General features: G+C 37.8%; 1 protein-coding gene across 11 annotated transcripts in view; it reads right to left on the reverse strand.

The window, feature by feature from the left end:
- Dgkb (diacylglycerol kinase beta) overlaps positions 1–24,046 on the reverse strand; it is a 592,477-nt gene that overhangs the window by 409,786 nt on the left and 158,645 nt on the right. For all 11 annotated transcript variants that reach the window (XM_057782585.1, XM_057782593.1, XM_057782590.1 and 8 more), the window contains 4 exons: positions 17,027–17,167; positions 11,091–11,140; positions 7,828–7,902; positions 2,815–2,934 (listed from right to left, as the gene is read on the reverse strand). In XM_057782585.1, the coding sequence (XP_057638568.1) occupies positions 2,815–2,934; positions 7,828–7,902; positions 11,091–11,140; positions 17,027–17,167 (386 nt within the window). The remainder of the gene's footprint in view (positions 1–2,814; positions 2,935–7,827; positions 7,903–11,090; positions 11,141–17,026; positions 17,168–24,046) is intronic.

Below are 24,046 nucleotides of genomic sequence, written 5' to 3' on the forward strand. Positions count from 1 at the left end.
TATACAAGAATCATGATTGCTTTTCATCTTATCACATCATGGAGGGGCCCTGGTATCTGAATGATGCAATGTCCTTTAGAGTCGGTTTCTAGTCTCTAAAGACACAGTAACTACTAACAGAGAGTGGCCTATTAATGAGTAGATCTTTGTTTTCTAAATTTGGGGTTAAAAAAAAAAGTGGAGATGAAACTTATTAACTATTTCAGGCAAGTCCTGTATACCAATGGACTGGGAAGACATCACTTTCAGGGTTTTTTTTATTTGTTTGTTTTGTTTTGATTTGATTTGATTTAAAGCTTAGTTATATAAGATTTAAGCAAAAGTGCTACCCCAGGAAAAAAAAAACCAAAACAAACAAACAAAAACTCTAAACGTTATCCAATGGTGTGATTCCTGAAGAAGGGGGGCACACCTCTCAGGCATAAATACCAAGTGTTGATTGAACTCACAATGCTCTGACTTTCCCCTCCCATGTGTGAGACTGCAATACTTTGTCCTTCTCTGGTTAGTTTATTTTGAACTTTGTGAGGTTTGTGGAAACTCTTGGGCAGGAAAAGAAACGGCAGCCACTTTCTAGTCATTTAGGGAACATCAGGTCCCGGGGAAGCCGAGCAGAGACTCTGGAGAATGGGGAAGCCCCTGGACTGAAGAGAAACCCGTGCCCTCCCAGGACGCCGCTCTTGCCAGGGCAGTTTGGCTATCACGCTGAAGTCGCCTTCAAACACCTATGACATTCAGCACGCGGTCAGTTCGAATCTACTCCCTAAGGCCATCGCTGACAATATGCACGGATGTTTAGGACAATTTAACAAAGCAGACTTTACATGAATGGCCAGTTTCAAGTTGAAGCACCCAGGTTCCCGATTTAAAAGCCAAAAACAGGGGGGGGGGGGGAGGTAGAGGGGTAGGGGTGTGCGATGTGGAGGGGACATGTCATGAACCGAGTCCTCTGTGAGTGATAACGTTGTAACTACCCACCTACCCACAACAAGGGAGTAAAGTTTCAGTTCCTAAAAGCAATGGCTCGTTCTCATCACTCAGCTGTCTGCTGGTTTTGCTTAGGAGTGATCTCTCAGTAGTAGATACTGGTTATGGTGATTACGTTTTACAGGGGTTATTATTTTATTAAAATTCATTTTAAATTGTTGCATTATTTGTTTATAAAACTAAAAGAAGTTAAATTCTTCGTTTAGAATGGTTCTTCGCAGTGAAAATATATTCAATCCTACATTTAAAAAAAAAAAATCCTTTCGTATTAAGCAATGTCGCCCTGCCACCTAGTGGCGATAATTGGGAACACAGTCCCGATAACTTCAAAAACCACTCCCAAATAGGTTTCTCCTGTTAAATTCTTTTTTTTTTTTTTTCTCTGTGGTTTTGGTTTTGGAGCCTGTCCTGGAACTAGCTCTTGTAGACCAGGCTGGTCTCGAACTCACAGAGATCCGCCTGCCTCTGCCTCCCAAGTGCTGGGATTAAAGGCGTGCGCCACCACCGCCCGGCTTCTCCTGTTAAATTCTAAACAATCCTTTTGCACTCAAAACACTAAGCACTAATTTTAAAATGCAGTTATAACATAAGCTGCTTATGACTAACTGCTGTGATATTAAAATCAGAAGATTGCCACCCAGTTACTCTCACACTAAAATGAGTTATCCCGTTGCTTTAAAACACCGATCTAACTTTTTATAGATCTATAGTTAAATAATGCTACCTTTTATAATTTTACAAAATATTTATGTATGATAACATTTAAAAATTGATAAACAATTACTTTAAAATAAAATTATCCTTTCACTTTTTTTCTTTTCTTTCATCTTTCCATGCTAGCTAATGTCTTGCCTTAGTCCAATTTTCTTTCTGTGGAGCACAAGATAGATCTGGAGGCTGGGCTAGGTAGGTGTTGTACCTCAGACACCACACATCCCTCACACAACCCTCACACATCCCACACCTCTCCTCCTCCCTCCTGTATGATCACTTCTACTTATAATATCCAAATTTTAGCTTTGAAATTGTGAGGTCCATTTCTGGAAAAGAGGCATTTTTGGAAGACATGACAGTTTCACTTTACTGCAGAAAACCTTAAAACTTTGCCATTTTGTCGTTTTCCTTGTTAACCTACTATGCTTTCTTCACATGCTTATAGAATACCATGCAATGATTGGCAAGGTACCACTAAAAATTTGAGATTATGCATAGCATACAAAGTTCAAAAAACTTCTATATCAATTTTCAAGGTAAATGAATGTGCTAATTCCTTGCGTGGGTTTCTCTTTTTCTTTTTTCATCTTTCTGTTATTTTTATCCTTATTCAAATTGTAGTAGACTAGGTCCAGGCAATGGCTTTATCACTGAGGTAATCCCTAAACCCTCAAAATGAGCAAATATGTTAAAAAAAAAAAACTGAATTGTGAACAATACCATCTACTTTTAATAAACTATGTTAATGATAATTCCCACATATATTTCAGCTTTCCTGTGACCACGTCTGAACTCATGGATCTTCTGAAGAACAAAGAGAGAGAGAGAAAGAGAGAGAGAGAGAAAGAATTTTGGTATCAAAATGGAAATTAGACAAATTCCAATATGCTGAAGACCATTTATGTCTTCCTACATCTGCAGATATTCCTAAAATCTAATCCCATTTGTATTTCCTACACACATATGCACAACATTTTAAATGGGTTATGGTGGAATTATTAGAAGTTGAGGAACTCACTACATGTTGAGTTGTAGAAAACAATCCAGCCGACTGATCACCAAATATTGCCAAAGCACCCCTCAGCACACACCCTCCTGAGTGAAAAGGCTTACGTTTTCCAAGCCCAACAGGACGAGAAGCGGGATAGTGGTCATTCCTCCTTGAATCCACTCCTCCAGAGACACGGTACCATCACGGTCATAGTCAATTTCCTCCATCATTTCATGGAGGATCTGGAAAAAGGAGATGGGAAAATATTCAAAGAACTGAGTTTTTCAAATCCTTATACTTCAACAGACAATTGCCTCCAACTGGTTATATCATTTTGTGACTGGAAATTGAGTGAGAGTAGAGAAAATATATCTGTAAATAAATCTATTAATCCTGTTATTGGGAAGAGAGTTGACTTGACTATGATTTCTAGAATCAGACTTTCCTTGATGATCAGTGTTTAGGAATGGTGTTCATCTTTTAAACTTTTCTTTCAAAGGAAGAGCAGCACAGTGAAAATTAAAAGGTACTTTTAATTTAACGATGAAAGTAGTCTCTGATTACTTCCTTGAGATCACTTTTTAAGTTCATATGTATGCCAGAAAGTGTCTGGACAAATTAGCATCATGGCAAAGAGCTCGAATAATTCTTTGCTAAGTAGTAATGGGTGAGGGAATTAAGTTGTTCTTAATTGCCTATAACAATTTAACAGAGCTCAAACTTAACAACTTGATCATATTTGATTAGAGTTCTTTGAAGACACCTTGTAACTAATGTCCAACAGTGTGTGACTGGGATACAGTCGCCTCTTTATAGTGAGGTGATAATGTGGATACTTATTTCAAAGGTATTTCAAAAATGCAGAGATATAATGAGATGATGTGTTAAACGTTAAAGAGCCCTGGTGTACACAGGGAATTTGATGTGGTGTTTGAGTGATTATTAATATAGATTATATACAAGTTCCAATTATGCTATCCTTGGTTGCTGTGAAGGACTTCCCACGTCAGTCAACAGGCTTCCAACCTAGGAAAATTAGGAAGGTAAATGCAGTAAAAATGTGAAGGAATATGGAATATAATGCCTATATATGATATGGGCATTTTAATTAGTTTGGAGAAATATATCCAAGCAGCTTGAGAAAAAAAGATGGAAAAGGATGCTATAATGTGATCCTTGTTGGAAGTCGAAGGGGTATGTCCCTAGCATTCTGCTTGGTTGCTTAGTGTATTCTGTCAGATTGCTTTTCATCTTCACAACACACAGATCAACACAAGGGTGGAGAAGAAGACTTTGGGGAGCAGGGCACACCCCCATCATTACTTCGTATCTTCAAAATAAAAGGCAAAAGATTTAGAACTTGATAAAATGGTATAAGATCTGGTTAAAACATTGTGCTTCATGGAGGTACGTCAAGGGCTGAGTAGAGATGACCTGGTACGAGAACCAAGCTTGTGATGGCATACACCTGAGAGGACAGCACTCAGGGGCTGCGGGCAGGAAGACGGAGTCTAAGGCAACACTAGAGTAAATTGGGAGATCCTGTGCTGTGGTCTGCAGGATTACGCAGTGAGATTTCAGTTGACAAATTAGGTCAGCCCACCAGAAGGACTGGATTCTGATGGAGGCGTCCCAGAAACAAGATGCTGGGGCTACCGCCTTTTAAAAAGCAGCTGTTCTTGCCGCAAAATTCTTGTAAAGCCATTGCACTCGCCTTGTCTAAGTGGGAATCGTCCCAAAAGACTCAGCAGTGCATTAAATTATCGGGCACCATTTTTCCCGTGTGCAGGCAATGTTTCCATGTATAGTGGGCAACTTCTCCCGACACTGTGGAGCCCAGGTGGGAAAGTCACACAGTCAAAAACCTTTGTTCCCACAGACAAATTTCTGCTCCATTCCCTGCGATAAACTTAGAAGTCAGCTCGCTGCAATTATCTTTATTGGGAGGACATTTGGCCACGAGAGGACTCTTCCAAATAGATCACATTTGGGATCTTCCAAGATAGAGATATGGCACTTGGAGGATTGTTGATTCATAGTCCTTCCTGATAAGGCTACTGGGTGTCCCAAATTCACTTGCAGCCGGTTTGGGAAAGTGCAAACTCAGTTAACCCCTGCTGTGACTCTAAAAGTCTATTAAACTCTGCGCCTACACTCACTGTGACTTATTGATACAGTATTCTAGTCTATTTCTTAACCCTGAGACATAACAGGAAGAAGCCATTGATCATTTAGCCAGCTCTGGAGAAGACAATCCTTTTCACATGGGCTGCTTTGGAACAAATACCGCCATTTGACACCGTCAACCTGAAATCATCAGGCCGTGATATTGTACTGTGTGACCATAAGTTCCCCTTGTTCTAACCACTTGGGGTAATTGATGTAATTCGTCTACCTGAGATGTCCCTTTAGCTTGCTTTCTTGGCAAAAAGGTCAACGTGGACCAGGTTAGCGAGCCTTCTTCCCCAGTTTATGCCAGTCGCCGTGGTTATCCTGATGGGATCCCAGGCACCAAGCTCTGGCGGTGTGTACCTCTCTTGGTCTACATTTATCAATCACAAACCTCTAGTCTAATTTATCACACTTAAGAATGTAGTATACGAATTCCGCTCCTCTTCCCTTAGAATTTAAAGCTCCCTAAATCAACTTTCTGCCTCTTAGTGTTGCCTAGTAGTTTTGAAAGCCACGCCTCCCTAAAGCCTTAAAGAAAACTGACAGCCTCGCTTTGTGCAACTCTTATCTATTTTATGACCCTGAGAAATTCAAGCCTTGTAACCTTACTATTACCAGAAAATTGTTGATTGTGTGTGTATATAAACTGGAAACTTTGCAGAACGGCAGAACAATAAAGGAACTGAATCAGAGAAGCATGGAATGAGAGATTCCTTCGACCTCAGACTTCCTGAGCCTTTTGCTGGTTTCCTCTCTGAACCCTGGGAGGAGACTGGGGCTGACCCTGAAAAAGTTCTACTTAATCCTGTCAAAGCAACGAACAAGGAAAGACAAAGCATGGTGAGAGCTGTCTCACAAACCCTGGGCCTGCTTTGTTTGTTCGTTGTTGTTGTTGTTTCTTCTTTTTTCCTTTTTCTTTTTGACTTTGTAAAGCAGGGTCTCTGTAATCAGCTCAAGTTGGCCAAATGAGTCACCTTCTTCAGCACCAGAGTGATGGGACTGAAACAATGAACCACTATACTCAGCCTCATACTTTAATAATGTATGCTTAGTAAACCCAGTGTTAGGACCTGGATTCATTTAACAAAGTTTCTTTCCAAGGACAAGATGGTCTTCCTATGGTTTCTACCAACCTCCTGTTCACTTTTCTCTGTTTGTGCAGAAATACAAGGAGTCTATAAACGTTAAAAGGAAAAGAGCTGCTGTTGAAGATGTAGGCAAGATGAGGTGGTGAGTTCTGACAGCAAACACATGGTCAAAGTAAGGTTGTTTCCCTCATTCTCCACTATGGGAGCTGTCCCTGCAGGAGCCCAGCATATCAGGATTACCAAGCATAAATGTTGCTGAAGTTTTTATTTCCAGTCTTTAGTTGTATCAGTCATAGACAACTGTTCAGTCACCAGCTGTTTTGTTACCTCCTTTAAAATACTCATATCTCAACCAGGTGGCGGTATTGGTGCACACCTTTAATCCCAGCAATGGGGAGGCAGAGGCAGGCTGATCTCTGTGAGTTCAAGGCCAACCTGGTCTATAAGTGCTAGTTATAGGACAGCTAGGGCTACAAAGAGAAACCCTGTCTCAAAAACAAAACAAAACAACAACACCAAAATCCAACAACAACAACAAAACACCTACCTCTCACTTTGGTACAGAATAGGCACCAAAACCTGTGTTTTCTTGGAGGTTGGTATTGAGAGGAAACAGATACACACACACATACACACACACACGCACACAGTTGCCCCCACGAGAATAAGCACACTTCACTGAGAGATGAACATTTGTCCTGGACAGAAGGTTAAACAGGCAGGAGAATGCTAATTTAGTTTGTTGGTTTTTTTTTTTTCTGATCAAATGGAACAGCAGAACTTCTAATGAACCCTGTGATTCCAGTGGACTATTAAGATAAATTCTTCAATAAATTAAACGCACAGTTTACCAATTCCTTGAATTCCATAGACAAACTCAATTGAGAGCGACAGTGCGACTTGCTCTGAACACAGCAGGCAAATTTCCACCACTAACCAAATGACACTGAAGTGCAGTTGCATGAAAACAGGAGAGGTCGCAATCGTGGTAAGAATGGTTCCCTGTTTCGCACAGGACTGAGGTCTGCCCTGCCTTTGGTTAAGCCAGATGGGAAGGCAGTGCGAGCTTTGGCCTCAGTCTTATCTTTCTTGTGGCAGTAGTTGTGTGAATGTGAGTGCTGACTGACAATGAACCTCTCTGATTCATATGCTGTGCAGGTCATTTAAATAAAACTGAATCGTTTTCCTCATGGACACTTCATAAACTTAATGGGCTGAAACAATAAAACAGACAACTGTCTGCCATCTATTCCCCTGCCCAAAATAGATGTCCAAAGTTAAATGGCCTAAAGGAAAATTTCAATACCTTTCATGATGCTGTGGTTTTGTATAAATCAATACCTAATAAGGCATCTATAGGCTCTTAGAAACATTTTTAACATGATTTCTTCAAACAAGTTGGTAGAAACTTTCTGACTGTTCTGTTAACTCATTGTAGATTTTGAGGAAGCAATTTCAACACATGTGGGTCTCCGTTTGCCCACCTAAGGAATAACTAAAGCAGCGCATCCAATAGTTACAGGCACTAAATACCACGTGCACAGGAGCAGCACCGTGCACCTGGGATATAAACACATCGGCCTCTTCTGTAGCACGGACCTTGGCAGTGCCCATCAGCAGCATGCACTAAGCCCATGTATGTAACCTCACTATTCCAAATATAATAACCGTGAGGAGGAAAGCTGCCTGCAACTTCAGAATATCACGTGCAACCGATCATTCCATTCAGAATCAGCTCAGCTTCAGGTTAGACATAATAATTGAATCACAAAAGTTTAAAAACAAATGTTATTACTATATTCAGACCTCAGAAACACTGAAAAGGAAAGAGACCGAAGACAAATTAGTCAACACTTCAGTCATCCATGTGCCTACCGGGTTAAGTTCAGTGACATCCCATTCCAGGTACTCCGCCACGTGCATCATCTGGCTGATGATGTTTTCCAATTCCTACGCGCGAGAGGGAAGGGAGCACATGAGGGAATGGGGGAGACAGAGAGAAAATAACTGGTTAATCCTGGATGTAGAACATTTTTTGTTCAGTCAGTACAAAAGTTGAAATGGTTAAATGACCAATATTTCAAAAATCATATACAAACACATACAAGCTATTTAAATATCTTTTAACACCGTAGAAAAGAGTAGATAAGTCTAAATTGTATTAATTATTATAGATTTTTATAACTTGTGTACAGAAAATGGGAACCTAAAAATCCATCCTCGGTGGTTGAAGCCTTCACCAGGAGGGGGCGCCACAATACCAAACAGGGCTTTCATCTAGCCAAGCTTTCCTGAAAGTTGGAACATGTGTGTTTTCTCAGGGTGTTCTAAGACATCGGAAGTCCTGAGGGCTGGAAGGTGGGCAGACAACTGAGGGGTTTATTTTTATTTTCGTGCACTGAGAGCATATATGGACTGTGCTGACCTCTTCTCAGGATACTTCACACATGGTGTTTTGAGGTCAAGGTTTGGGGGTTAAGCATATGCAGAGTTTATTTGCTGAGATCAAGTTATAGTTTAACTCTGTCTTAATTTCAGCTCTTTGAATAACTGCTAGTGAATACAGATGATATAGATGACTTGGCTAAGCGAATTTGAATTATTTTAAGTGTCTATACTTAAAGCTTGGTTTTCTCAGCTATCTCCAGATAACTACATATTTTGTAAGATAACTATTTATAATACAGAAATTATATTACTTAGAAAGTGATATTTGTTTTTATTTGAAATATATAATTTTATAAAGATGAAACTTGAAACTATATAAAATCAGAGATTTTTCTGCTGAAATCCCATCACATTTGGTCACAGTTCATGAGATAAAGGCGGTAATATGGAAAGAGGAGGTTATCTCATGGGGACCGAAGAGATGCCCTGAGAAATGAGTGAGGGCCACGCTACTCCTACTCCCAGAGAAAATACAACTAACAAATATGTCATATGAGAGATGTTGTCACAGAAAATACAATATAAGTAAATTTATATAGAGATTGATAACATCCAACACCTGCTAACAATTTGGTGGGAATTACTAATTTCTCACCCATTGCACCTTTGTTCAATGCTGTGGATGAGTTAAAGCTTCCGGATCAATGAACATAACTTATGGTTCATATACCAGAATATTGGCATGTAAGTTATAGAAATCATTTGTTCTCTCTTAGACAGTCTCTTAACAAGGGAAATGGACCCCCTCCCCTAACCACAGTCATGATTACTTTAATGGGCTATAAGGATAACATGTGCTATCATAGGAAATACATTCATCATGTCACCAGAGTGTTGAAAATAATCAGTCAACATTAATAACATGTGAGACATGGTCAGCATTCAATTCAACCATGCTCTTTCTTTTCTTTTTTTAAAAGGTGAGCTCTTATATCCTTAATATATCCTTAATCAATGTAAAATTATAGAAAGGAAATTTAAACAGTTATTAAAGGAAAGAATATACTGAGTAAAAAAAAAAAAAAAACAACCCTGGGGATTATAGCTTGACCTTTAAAAAAGAAAATAAAAATTAAGAACTAATCATGAACAAATCCATTGATTCTCAAGGCAGTGTTTCATATCGGGCATCTAGTTAGAAGTATTTGCGGCAATCGCTACATATGTTCCCTTAAAATGGCCAAAATCCAGAGGAAAAAAGCACTTGACTGAATTTTTGAATCTGCTGCCAACCCATGGCTAAAAGCCTAGTTAAGACATATCATTTCAATTTAATTAAAAAGAAACATTGCATAAAACAAATCTGCATTAGATGTATTAGAATATAATTTGCATCATTGCAGACATGAATGATACAATAAATATTTTAAAACATCTACAAGAAATCTAAATGCCTTTCTGTGAAGTGGCACCAGAAGAGATGAGCAAGCTCCTTCTGTGTGTAGATTAATACACAGAAGAACAGGGGAAGTCTGGGCTTTAAACCTGAGATGTCTCTGAATTGCAACATCAACTCATGATGGAGCTCCTTCCCTCTGGAGAAACAAGGATGCAGTTGTTCTACTTAGTGCTATAGAAAGACAAATCTAACATTATTAATGTCCTTGTAAAAGTCTATGTGGCAAGGTGGCTCAGCAGGTTAAGGCTTCTGTCACCCAGATTGACCACCTGCACTGGTGGAACAAAGAGCTAAAGCCTGCAAGCTGTCCCTTGAACGTTACACCCTCACAGTAGCGTCATAAACATATACACAGGTAAGTTCAATAAACACTTAGGTCTATCTGAGCCACAGCAAGTTCTGTCAGATGCACAGAGAAGCCTTTGATGACCCATGCCATCAGCGTATGTGCATGTCCCTCGCAAAGTCAGAGCTGAATGTGTTATTCCGTGCTTCCCTGGGTTCAGGCTTCAGCACCACCACAAGGACAGAGTCTGATGCACCCACAAGCATGGAAATGCCTAAACCGACTCCAGCATTAATTCTTTTATTTTTGCTTGCAGTTTTCCCGGAGACACAAACTATATTATCAGCAAACGTAGAACAGAATTGAGTGCAATGTGCAGTACGGATGTGCATGCTGGGTGTCTCGTTTCTACTTCTCTAAGAACGGCCACTGATTCCCACATATTATAAATGAAATATACATTTCATTACACTTATCAGGTTATCATTCATAGAGACTCTTTCCCTTTCATTATTTTGTCTGGCTTAAGCCATAGAATGAAACCTTCATACAGAATTAGATGAGGCCTTGTCGAAAGAGATTTCTCACACCAAGCTATAAGCTAGTGTCACTGCATTTGAGTAAGATTACTTTAAGAGAAGTTATAAATCAGCTTCACAATTTATTTAGATTTTATATGCTTACTCAATACTTGTTTTCCTTAGAGGTGAATCTTAAAGATCATTTTCTTCTTTTCTAGGTCACAGTTTCAGCTCTGGCCTGTTTTGTTCATAAGGCTGGAATTCTCTTTGTTTACTAAGCTCAATGCAAAACTGACGTCATATGTTTTCAAAGCCATTGGATAGAATGCTCACAATCCTGTCTGTTCAGGTGACAAAATCACCTTGTAAGCTGTCCTACAGTGTGTGCCTTCTCTAGTGAAAGCTATGAATTTACTTATTGATTCTTTCAAAACAAAACAAAAAACCATTTGGCAATTTTCAGAGAAGTTTGAAAAACAATTACCGAGCTGTCCAGGAAGCCATTTCCATCTGTGTCATAAAGACGAAACATGACTAGAATAAAAAATATGAAGAAAAAAGAAAGATTAGTGACGAGAAAGGTCATGTTGGTTTAAGGTACATTTCTCAAAACTAAGTTTCTGTTTAACACAAATCCTTCAATTTCCCTGCTCAAAGCCTTTATTTTTCAGATTTTTGTCTGTTTGATTTTGCTAAACCAAAAATGAATTAATTGGTAAATTAAAATACTGGATCTCAGATATTAAGTTTACAAAATTTTGTTCATATCTGGAGAAAGTTAAATAGTGAATAAATATATTATTTGCTTAAGTTTGAATTTTTGAGCCTCAATTTTGAATTCAAACACGAAGGAGAATTTGGAATATTCAGCATCTGGTTACTGAAGGGCAATGTTGAGGAGGAAAAGCAACTAATTTAGAATTGATTTAGAATTTCATAAATCAGTTAAAATTTAGAATCCATGGAACAATTTCCTCATGCCTAACATTTGAATTGGCTGCCATTGGGCTCATATTTGCTGTGACAGTCAATGGAAATGGGACCCATAGGTGCATCCCAGAAGCTAGAGTCCACTATGTAAATCCAAGCCACGGTTATGATTTGCCACAAAACATGTGAGAAAGGAAACAGAAGTTTATAGTAAGAGATTCTTTCTGGTGGGGGATCTCAGCTCCTAAACACACAGCATTAGCATGAGCATTTTGGTATCTTGGGTTGGATATACAGGCAGACTTCACTGGTACCTCATTTTAAAACTAATCAAGTACAGATATTCAGAGCACAGACTCTCCTGGTGAGCTATGAAAAGCAGAACTGGAGTCTAAAGCCTGAGGTCTCCCTTGTATAATTCACAGACTCCAAGGAGGCCAAGGAAGAGGATGCAGGTGTCATCTTGAGGTAAACACTCGGGGGAAGAACACAGCTGTAAAAACAGAGGAGTGGAAGTGAGGGTTTATGCTGAGGTTCGTAATTTCCTGAAGGATCTGATATCTGAGTTCTGCATGTTTACAGCGACATTGGTAACTTGGAGAGTGTGTATCACTGTAATTATTCTTGATGTTATTGGTTACAGAATTCCGCCAAGACATAATGCACAGAAGATGCAGAATTACTCTGTACATCACTATATGTTTTCAAATGTCATCAAATTATAAATCTGTATTCTTTTATAATAGGAAAACAAGCTTTAAAGTACAAAGCTGAAAGAAATGTATATGTACTGAATTGAGTTTGGCTAAATTTTAAATTATTTAACCGTGTTAAATATTGATCTACCTCAAATATCCAACAATTATGAATAAAATAGTAAAACTTAAAGCAAAAGAAGGCCTTCCACAATATAGAGACACTGAGCATCTAAGATTTTCTAGATAGTAGAAAATACTAAAAATATTTTCATATGTGAAAAGTCACAGACTACCCAGGGAAGAGTCACACACATAGGTGAGGCAAGCTAAGTCCAGCTCTACTTCAGCATAGGGACATTGCGGCTTTGCTTAAAATGTCTGTAAAACCAACTCAAATGGTTCAACTTGTTGCTGTTTTCTGACCAGAGACAGGTGAGCCAAAGAGACCCAAGAAGAAAAATTTCACTCTAAGAATAAGAATAGGAGCATTGAAAACTCCTCCTCAGTGCAAGTAGAATCTGTATGAAATTAAGAAAAATCAGAAAAACAAGAGAAAACGTCATCCCGAAATACATCCCAGATGTGGAATGAATGAGAAAAGGAAAGGTGAAAAAAGGAACTAAATTCAAAAGAATTGAAAACTCTGCCTTCGAAGTGCAACATTCAAATAATGGTTGTGGAGAGTGTGGCAGGCATCATTCAGGAAGGGGAGGGGTTGTCAATGAAAAGGTAAGAAGATCAAACATATTCAAACAAACTTTACCATTGAAATTCGAAAAGTGACTTTACAGAGAGCAGGAAAATTCATCAACTAAGGGTGATGCAGACATTAATTAGCTCCACGGAAAGCAGAAGTTATTCAGCCTATGAAGTTTTTGAAGATTTTCCCTTTCAAAATCATCTTTCTGAATAATAATGGTGAAAGAACTCTTGAACCTTAAATATTAGTAATACTCTTGCTTATCAATATTTTAAAGTGAAGATAGAGCAGTATAGATTTACAGATGTTTCTGTGCCAGAATAAAATAAGCCCAATATTCAGATTATTCTGTCAACTTGATATAGTTCAAGGATGGGGACTTGCTATGAATATTTGAGCTAACTTAGCCCACTTTTTTCTATTTTTATAACCATGTCATTTTACTTTACGTAGCAACAGTTATGTGCCCACACTTGAATTTAGATAAAAGGTCAGAGCAGAGTCACGTTATGTAAGATGAGAAAATTTCGATTTTTCTAAAACTTTTCCAATTCAAAAATTTTGAAAATGTCTGTCTTTGCTTTTTGTTGAATGTCTTACAACACAAACTATGTCTTTGTACCTTCCATGATATGCTACTGATATGAAAATATAATGCTCAATTTCTTAGACAGAAAGTATACATTTTAATGATATTTAATTTAGAATTTCTTCAATATACAATTTTCAGTTATCCACTTTCCAATAACCAGTATTAAAGTTTTAAGGCAGAAGTTAAAAAAATGACGGCCTAGAAAAATTTTAAATCCAATATAGTGGGAAAATACTTTCTCCATATTTCCTGTAATAAAACAATAGAAGTGTAATTAATGGCTTTTCCAAATAAAAATGAATCGTACAGTGACTAAAAAGCCATGAGACTTCCTCGACTCTGAAGACTGGCAGCTGTAGTCACTTTTATTTGTAAGCTATGGAAAAATTTGACCAAATGGTGGCCATCAGGACCTTTTAGTAATCCGTTTCAGAATTTTCCAGGTTACTGTTAAACACAGTGGCAGCATGGCAATTCTTAATGATGGCCATCCATTCCCTAAATGCTTCCCTGTTGATTCATCTTGGTATTCACTTGTCACTGATACAAGGCATATGGACCAGCAGAATTTGCTCTATTAGGAGACAGCAGGAGGATTTATAATGTGAAAGGGGCCTGAAGAGGCAGAGGGCTGGGTCAGAAACACCGTGACAGAGGACAGTGAATGTGGAGAACAAGGTGGCAATGCCTGTACAAAGTGCCATGTGTGTCCTTTAATGGATCAGCTGACCCATATGGCCAACAAAATGAGGACAGCCACCAGGAGAGCAAACAGGGATTAGCTTGCAGCTCTAACACACACATTGTGCCACACACACTCCCAGTGAGTAGGCAGACAAACAGACACATGAGGACCGGGATAAGCAAAGGCAGGTGAAGAAATGGTTTATATTTCAGCATTTGCGCTTGCTTCTTTTTAATAGGGTAGTCTTTATGCTAACTCTTGCACATATGCCTGGCCCAAAAGACTGGCAGGGAGGACAAGGTAAGAAGCAGTAAATAGAATTGTCACTTTGGTAGAAGACACATTCCTTTCATGAATTTTGAAAAAAAAAAAAATGTAGTTGCTCTACCCAAAGCAAACAGGAAAAAAAATCGTAAATACCAAGGTCAGGGAAAGAATCCTGCAGGGAAATTGGTGGTGGCAAGGGGCTACTGCGGAGGAGAAATTGCATCCTCTCTTCCTCTTTTAAGTGGGCACCCTGGGCCAAGAGCAGCAGGGTCTCATGCTTGTTCCTTCTAATCACCCAATTGTCAGGTCTTAAATCCTGGAGTACACAGTGAACTGTGTCTACAGGGCCTGCCCGTGATTCTTTTGGGTAATTGTGTGGGAACATCTGACCTAAACCCAGACGTCTACATCCCATTTCAGTGAGCTACCTCATAGGAAGATGCAAATTCAGTTCTCTCCCTCACGAGTAAGTATTTTTGTTTTTTCATCACAGCCACTCTGGTCCTTCTTAACTCCCTTTTCTACTTTTCAGTTCTTGTTCACGCTATGTTTCATATGCATCACTCTTTTGGATTAACTATGTAGTTCATTAGACACTATGATGTAAATCTTATTGTAAATAATTCTAGGAACCAAAACGGTAGGAGAATATTAGGAATTTGTAAATGTGCAAATGAGGACAGGTTAAAACACATAAGTTGCTAAGGAACTGGATGACGGGTGGATTCGATTCACTGATATGGGAAAATATTAGGCATAAAAGGAAAAAGTAAAAGCACAAAATTTCTGACTATGTTGATATATATTCACAGTGATTGCCCCAAAGTCAGGAGGTCAGAAAACAAGAGTGTTCTTTGATTAGTCTGATAAAAAGTGCGACACCACCAGGGCACAAGGGTTAGTTTGCAGCTAAGTCTGAAGGCGCAATTAAAAAATGAGGAAAATGATGCTGAGTCAGGTGTGGTCTCAAAAAAGAGCTAGAAAACTCAAAGAAGAAGAGTGAACCACAGATCAGTTTTATTGGATTCATCAGATTTTCAGAATGTGCGAATGTTCTGCCTCTGATTGTGAGCAAAGGACATATGGCGTTAAGAACTGAACCAAGAAATATGATTTTTATGGATCCAAAAGAAAAGCAATGTTCTTCTAGTCGGCTTACAGATAATACAGGGGCAGTGTCAAAGTCCTTTATTGGAGAGATTGATGGTGCCTTCATTAATTTTCAGATCTGGAAAAAAATATTTTTCTTCATCGTCATCCCAAACATGGCAATGAAAACACCTGAGCAAACTTTCCTGTTGGCTGTGACTTCAATAGACATGCACTGTTTATTTTGGAATGAAAGAGATTTCTACATGTTCTTAGGAATACAAAATTAATCTTGAAATGCAAGTATTCAATGTTTATGAATAATAAATACACATTTAAAGAATACCATTCATATGGTTTATTCATATCCTAAGCTGGTGTGATTCCTAAGTAAGCATAATAAATGATTTACTTGTGAGAAATATCAAAAAGTTACCATTAAATTTAACTAAACTGCTTTGTAACTATAATCTTAATACATTACAGTATTTTAAAATTATTAATAAATACTGATTTGGTTTTACTATCTTCACTATCATTTCTATAGTAAAATTTTAATGATCTCTAATATAATCCAGTTAACCTGAGTGTAGAGCAACTTCTCTAGTTGTAATGAGCTTTGCAGAGAGACCGGGTTGTACCTGATGGGTTAGGAGCCAGTGTTTGAAGAGTACCTACTTTCAGTGCACTGTGTACATTTCGTCACCAGAGGGAGCTCAGTCACTGTCGTTTATTAAAGAGTGTTCACTGGGTGCTTAGAAAGAAAGTTCCTACCTCTCATATTGTGAAAGAAATGAATATACTATTTAATTATTTATAGTATATAAAACCAAGTACTATATATGAGGCATTTGAGGAACTGTTCTCCGCCAAAGAGAGTGTTAATCCTATGTCAAAGGGCTGGGGGGTTGCCATGGAGAAGAGTATGAGGCATATGTGTGTGTGTGTTTGAGTGTGTGTGTGTGTGTGTTGTGTGTTTGAGTGTCTGTGTGTGTGTAGGCACATACACGTGCACCCTTACACGCGTGTGCAGTAGAGGGGTGGGGAAGTCCTCCTCAGATAACAGGAATATGGCATTTGCTAGAACATTTGAACAGTTCAAAGTTTCCAGTTGCTTCTTGCTAATTCAAAAGAGCCCAGTAGAAAACACTTAGGAGCCGTATAATAGACATGTTTACAAAGTCAATAGAAACAAATGGAATTATCAAACAAATAAATTGTCAGAAATAGAATATCACATCCTAATAACCACACTTCAATATTTCTTAACAAAATGTAATGTTTCAGAATTTCAATTAAGATGCATTTCCAGTTAAATTTAATAGTAACTTTTTGATTGTTTGGCTCTAAGAAAAATCATTTCTTTTCATTGCTGAGCTCATTTAGGTGAAAAAACAATTTCAGCAGTTATAATTACATCAACACACAGTCCCTCAATAAACACAATTACCGAACATACACTCAAGCTTATCTTCGGGTCGTCCTCTTTCAAGGAGAGACAGATAGCAGACAATGTCCTTGAGGTGGATGACATCTGGGGAGCATGTGTTTGCTGGGGAAGAGCGCGGAGGGGTGATGGCACCCTTATTCATTCTCAGACCTGAAAAACATATTTATATTCATATATTTAAAATGTTCACTGTACTCTAAATTATGAAATGTCTAAAGGAAATACTGGATATCATGAAGATTCATATATATATATATATATATATATATATATATATATATCTTAAATACAAAATAATCAAATGCACACAAACACCAATATATTATCATTCCATGTGTGCTGTTAACAGAGCAAACAAGACAGAGTCTACGACTGTAGGATGTTAAAGTCAACTTAGCATTGCTCAGGGAGTGTGAGAAGATGCCAAGAGTTACCATATAAGTAAAATATTTCCTGTCTTCCTGTCTCTGTCAGACAGGACAAATAAAATTTACTTAAAAGATACCAAGAATTGTCCTTTCTTAAAATACTAAAAAAAGACTGTGAGTCATGTCATGATTTATATACTGAGAGTAAGTAGTCTTTCACAAAATACATATTTATGCAAGGATATGCCAGCACCATAGGTAAGACATCCATCTGACATCACGTTATCCATGAGTATGAATAAGCATAGTATAAAGAAGTATCAGGACCACCACGATGGGGATTTTGAGGAAAGGCTGTGCAAATAACTGTAGTTTGATTTCAATATAGCCTTCATTTGATGCATATAGTTCATGAAGAGACTAGTAAATTGTAAGTCACATGGATCTAAACATTGGGACTCTCTCTTTTAAAAAATCTTCATGTTAAAAACATTTCATCTACATTTCATTGATTTAGTGTGTGTGCGTGCACATAGCAGCCTTGGAAACCACATAAGGAGCTCCTGAAAAGTCCTGAAGTTAATCTCAATTATAACCAAGGTGTACATTGCCAAGAAGTTTTTGACCAGGGTGTCTCATGGATTCTGAATCTGTCATCAATTGTGGGAAAGGATATTTCGAAGCAAATGTAGTTTGGCCAGCTGTGTTTCTTGGCACATATCTTTCTGACAAAACTGTTTGCAACTCTGACTCTTTCTTTACTTCTTATATCATCTGGGTGTCTCAGTATTCTCAAATATCAAATGCAATGCTGTACAAAAGAATCTACAGGTCTAGCATTACTGATAAGGTCCCTCATAATAAATCTCATTTAGAGTGTTTCTACTATCAGGCAGGAATCACTAACAGTGGCTTTCACCCATCATCTTGCTTAGCTCTCAAGTTAACCTTGTGAGGTCGACTGTATTATCCTCATTTGACAGAGGACAAACAGGCTTCTGCACATGGCTGCCCTAGAGTTTCACCACCAGCCATACCCATCCAACTTCCACATTCAACCCTGCCAACCTATGCAGTAATTTCCTTTACGGAAACTAATGGAAATAAGGGAAAGAATTTACACCTTTACATAGACACAAAGAAGCACAATTTGTAGCTGTCATAACAATGTATGTATTTTCTGTGATAACTTATCGTGATTATTACTTCTCAACTCATCCTTAAAAAGTCATCAGAGAACCTCCTGACTGGATGACCTGCACATGTCCGGATCACCACCCCATCTGTGGGACACTCTTCATCTCCTCTCTGTTCTTACTCACTGTGATATGGTTCTTCATTATCTGCCAACCCTATTCTTGTTCAAGGTTCTCAGTGAGTTACACATTTTAATTAATTTTTCTTCATAATACAAAGATCACTGCATGTCCAGTACGAACTGATATTCCTTTTTACTTGAAAGGGAGCAGAATATCAAAGGTAATACTGAGCTTTAAAAGAACTTCACCATTCCCCAATAATTACAACTGGTCAAGTAAAGTTCATCCAGCTACAGGAATTGGGGCTTCTGACTTATGGCAGAAGACACTGTGGTGTTGGCCCTTGAAGACTAGCAGGCCATAGCAGTGAATTATGGTGATAAACTACAGCATGACTCATCCAGCTGGGGAGTTAACTCTCCTCCCAAGTGCTCAGCCGGGGTCCTGATGATGTAATCAGCTCGATTTATCTTAACTCTTTAACACAAATTTTTCAAATAGAACAAGGGAGAAGGGAAGAAACATTGTCTCATTTATGTGGAAGGAAGTTTAGCTGTATAGTTTTGAAGGTTCAGTCCAACTAGTCCACTACTTGCTTTCATAATACTGGATTCAAGGAAAAACTGAAGATGATAAGGGCCACATCATTTTCTTTTTGTCTGCCCAGGGTAGAGTATATATTGTGAGAAAGTCTCTATACATAAACATTTCATTTCACATTACTTTTTGATAAATATCAGCTTTATTATAAACATAAATAATTTCCCATGCAATCTTCATATTTAAAATATGCAGTTCAAAGGTGTTAGCCTGTTCACAGAATTGGGCAACAATTTTGATCATCATCATTAGATTTTTATTGTTGTACCAAATACCTGCATTCACTGGCTGCTACCTTGCCTCCATCTACACAGTGCCAGGCAACCACTTACCCACTTTCTGTGTCTACAGATATTTAGCATCACTATTTGAAGAAAAATATAATTATCGTGTTGGTTTGATGATAAGTAAATATTTCTCTCTTTGTGTTGATAACATTTTGTACATAAAACTTCATTGTGCATTTGATTCTCATCATTATATTTTAAATATTTTAAGGTGCAAAAATATGGGCACATATGCAATCTGTACATTGAAAAACTAAGAAACGTTTCCAAAAGACGAATTATAACAGATATGAGTGGTAAAATATGCATTTTGTAATGATGCATAAGGTTTATTCGAGAAGGAAATCTTTCTCAGATAAAATAAAATAATTTTCTCAGATAAAGACATTTTTTCACAATCATTTTGACAAAAAAAGACAGCAGAAATTATTTATGTTTTAAATGTATATTTCTGAAGACTTTTTTAATGGAAAACATTATAAAGGAAAAAAGGTCTCAGGTCTCACCCTGTACACCCTCCTTACTATGCGTAAATACTCACTATTAACATTGCCTTTCAGTCATTATACCCAACTACTATGCTGACTAGTCTTGTATAAGTTGGATACAAAAACTAGAGTTATCAAGAAAAACTCAATTGAGAAAATGCCTCCATAACATCTAGCTGTAAGTCGTTTTCTTAACTAGTGATCTGTGGGGGAGGGGCTGGCCCCCTGCAGGTGTTATCATCCCTGGCCTGCTGGTCCTGGGTTCTATAAGAAAGCAGGCTGAGCAAGCCATGTGGAGTAAGCCAGTAAGCAACACCCCTCAATGGCCTTTGTATCAGCTCCTGCCTCCAGGTTCCTGCCCTGTTTAAGTTCCTGCCTGGGGTTCCTTCAGTGATAGACAGTGATATGGAAGTTAAGCCAAATAAACCCTTTTCTTCCCAGTTTACCCATGATATTTCATCAAAGCAAAAGGAAAACTGACTAACACAGTGAACAGGCATTCTATTCCCTAGACTGATTATGGAATCAATGCAGAGTTTCAACTGAGAACTGAAATGGCAGTAGATTAAGGCATAGCCATTGTGCTGAAGTTAAAATAACATTTATAAGTCTCAACAAATATGTTTCCATTTAAATATTTTAGAGCATAATAACTGGGTATCATTTAGCAGGAATTGTATGATAGTTAGCTTTTCGAGCAAGCTTCTTTCATGTAATAACATGTAGTTTAATTTCCTCTGTGTCTTTTTATGAGTTAATTCTTTCTTTTTGCACTAACATTCCATTGCCTAAATAATAACTTTATTTATCTATCTCAGAATTGAATAAACTTATACATATCTGCAGGTTAGCAATACTCATTTTTATAATATTTCTCTCAGTACTAAAGCTGTAGTGGCTGCAATAGAGATCACAGTAAAACTGAGGATCTGAGAGTCATTTTCAGTAACAGATGGGTTAAAATGTTTGTGAGAATGGTGTAATGTCTGTAATTCAGAAATTTTCTTATAATGGAAGTGAAATCAGAAATTGGTTATTGCAGTGGCTCACCTAGCACCTGACACTTTGAGGAAGTAAAGGTGACAGGAGAGAGCTACCCAACCACCTTAGGAGGGCCTCCACCTATCAAAAACAATGATAACTATCAATAAATAACATGGATTAGATTGCAATGAAGATTTTCACAAAACTAATTTCTTTATATCACAAAATGCCACAAAGATTACTAGGCATTCATTGAGAAAGTGTATCCAGGTCATGTAAATTTATATTAAAAAACATTGTTACTGTACACGATAGTTAACATCTTTATGCAAAGAAAATTGGATGCTTTGTTTTTTATATGTACCATACTTGAATACAGTACATTGGTGATCGTACCTTTATTCCTTTTTTCATTTTTATTTTATTGAGGAGTTCTTATTTTTCAGTTCACACACAGAATATCTTATTTCTGCTGACGTTTTAATAAAGTAAAGTGGAGTCCCATGAGGGTGATTGTAGTCATTACAGAAACTTTCTTTCAGAAGTAACCTGAGGTTTTCCAAATTCAACTATATTCTGTATGGATAGCAGACTGTTCTAAAGTAGTTTCTTAGAAATAGAAAGATTTATGTTTTCAATTTCAGAGTCAGTGATACCCAACCCCTGCACTTCTATATGGTGTCCATTGTTCCTTGTTCTTCAGGAAAAAAAAAACTATCAAATGTGTTTCAGTAAAAATGGATAGAAGTGGTCATAGGAGGGACAGTGGACACTCAATACTTCAGTGAGGAGCTATGCTTTGAAAAAGAACTTGGATTGATTTATTATTGCTGTATGGGATTTAAGCAGCACATCTTTGTTTCAAGGAGATCTACAGAGGATATGAAGTCAACCCAAGTGAGGTACAGTCTGACTAATGTTGATTTGTCTGTATTTTGAAGTCTAATTTGATTGTTGTTCCTATTAATCTTTGCATTCCTATTTTGTACTAATGTATGACGTTGGGGAAATAGGATGTTTGAGATTAGAATTCTTTATAAAACCACTTTAAGTCATTAGAAACATTCCCTATTTCCCATGTTTAATGTAGGTAAATATATTTGTAGAATACAGATAAACATGTATTTTGTTTCCTTGGAACCCAAGGACAGTGTTGCAGGGGTGAATTTTACTTGCAGATCAAAATAGAAACTGTCTCTTCTAAAAATGCTCATTCTAGAAGGTCATACAGTTTTATGAAGAGTTACAAAGAAGCAAGGGCAAGCATGGAGAGCTTGCTCGAGCTGTTATAAATGGGGTGATACTCTAATGGCTAAACATGCCGTAAGAAGGCAATGAAGACAAGAACGCCTGTTTCACATAGTGTGGGGCATCATCCCATGGATGCTTGATTTTAGAAAGCCGGCACCATACGTGATTCTTCTTGAAAAGATTAGTACTGCCTTTTGTGGGGAAGCAGCACAAGCTGTCGAGGTGCAGGGCAATTGGCAGATGGCCTTGACCCATGATCTGTTGATGGCTCTACCACCTATGTGATTTTTAACTTTGTATTTCAGAGTGCAGGGATTACACTGCATTACTGCTTGTCTCTACACTACCTTCTTCCCCTCATTGCCCCACAGTGCAGTCCATGGTGCAGTGGCTGGCAGTCCAGACTGCCAACTCTCCTGATGACTCTAAGAGCCTTTAGAGATTTGAAATGTTTGAATGATTTTCATAGTGACACTAAGTGTTTTTTTTTTTTTTTCATTCTCCCATTCTTGGAAAAACACGCTGAAATGTGTAAGAGACCACATGATACAGCACACACATATAAACAGATGTAGATGTGAGTATCCACCTGCAAACAGGAAGTCATACACAAAAGTTTCAACAGGGGAAAAGATATTATACTTCAAAAATCACTTTGGTTTTGCTTTTAAAGATAGCAATTATTTTTAAATTGAGTTATTTTGTTATCATGTGATTTGGCTCATTTTTTAACATCTAGAATGCCTCATCAACAAATATTAATACATATCACTCACATAAATTTGTTTCTTGAATTAGAGTATTTCTAAGACCTTTTACAACTGCATTGCAACTTGCAAACTGGACATCCTTTATATCTAAAGGGGCGCACTATCAGAGATGAGTCTGTGGAAGCAAGGATAAGGTTAGCTTCTTGCTGCAATAATTGCCTTCACATTGCATTCCACAATAGAGGGTTTGGGTAGCAGAGGTTTTCCATCTCCAACTTGAGGTACTACTAACTGAGTCACGGTGAGCCTCCGGCTAGATGACCGGTAAAGTACAGCTGCTCTTGTACACACTCAGAAGGATTTTGAGATTCAAGTCTGCTAATGATCCCACTGAACTTCTGATCTCAGGAAGCTGCCAAGGAAGTTGTCCTATGCAGAAGACCCTGGACTAAATCACCCAAACACACTCTCTTACCTCAGAGCTGTGTCCCAGCTGCAGGATGATAGTTTTGGCTCCTCCAACCTAAGGACTATACAGGCTGCTTATTGCTGCAGCATCCTCATTTTTGTCTGCTATCTTTTTTTTCCGTTCTCTATCACCTACTAAGCAAATTCATGTGTTATATTCTTGGGGAAACAGTGAAATATCTGTCTTCCTGATTGGGCTAATGAGCGATAACTGCTAATGCACAAAGCATCCATTAAAAGCTGCACATGGTCAAAGAACCAATTATATCTATGCTGCTAAAATATAAGAAAAAACAAAAAGTTTTAAACTCACAGTTCTGAATCTAAATATATGTTGATAAATGTCACAGTTGATTTTACATATTATATATTTCTTATGCATAGGTTTCTTTTTCATTATATTTTTCAACATACAGTTATTTATAGCTGTCTGGTCATTAGTTTTCCCCAAACTTGTTGAAAATGCCTCTTAGTACCATTACAGAAACATAGACTTCCACTTGAAATGGTAAGTCATTTGATACTATTTTCTGTATTGTTTATTATACTAGAGATATTTTAAAAGTCAATGTCAAGTATGGATTCTACTGCAGATACACAGACAATCTTCAGTG

Source organism: Chionomys nivalis, chromosome 10 (genome assembly GCF_950005125.1).
Source record: "Chionomys nivalis chromosome 10, mChiNiv1.1, whole genome shotgun sequence".
Classification (NCBI taxonomy): Eukaryota; Metazoa; Chordata; class Mammalia; order Rodentia; family Cricetidae; genus Chionomys; species Chionomys nivalis.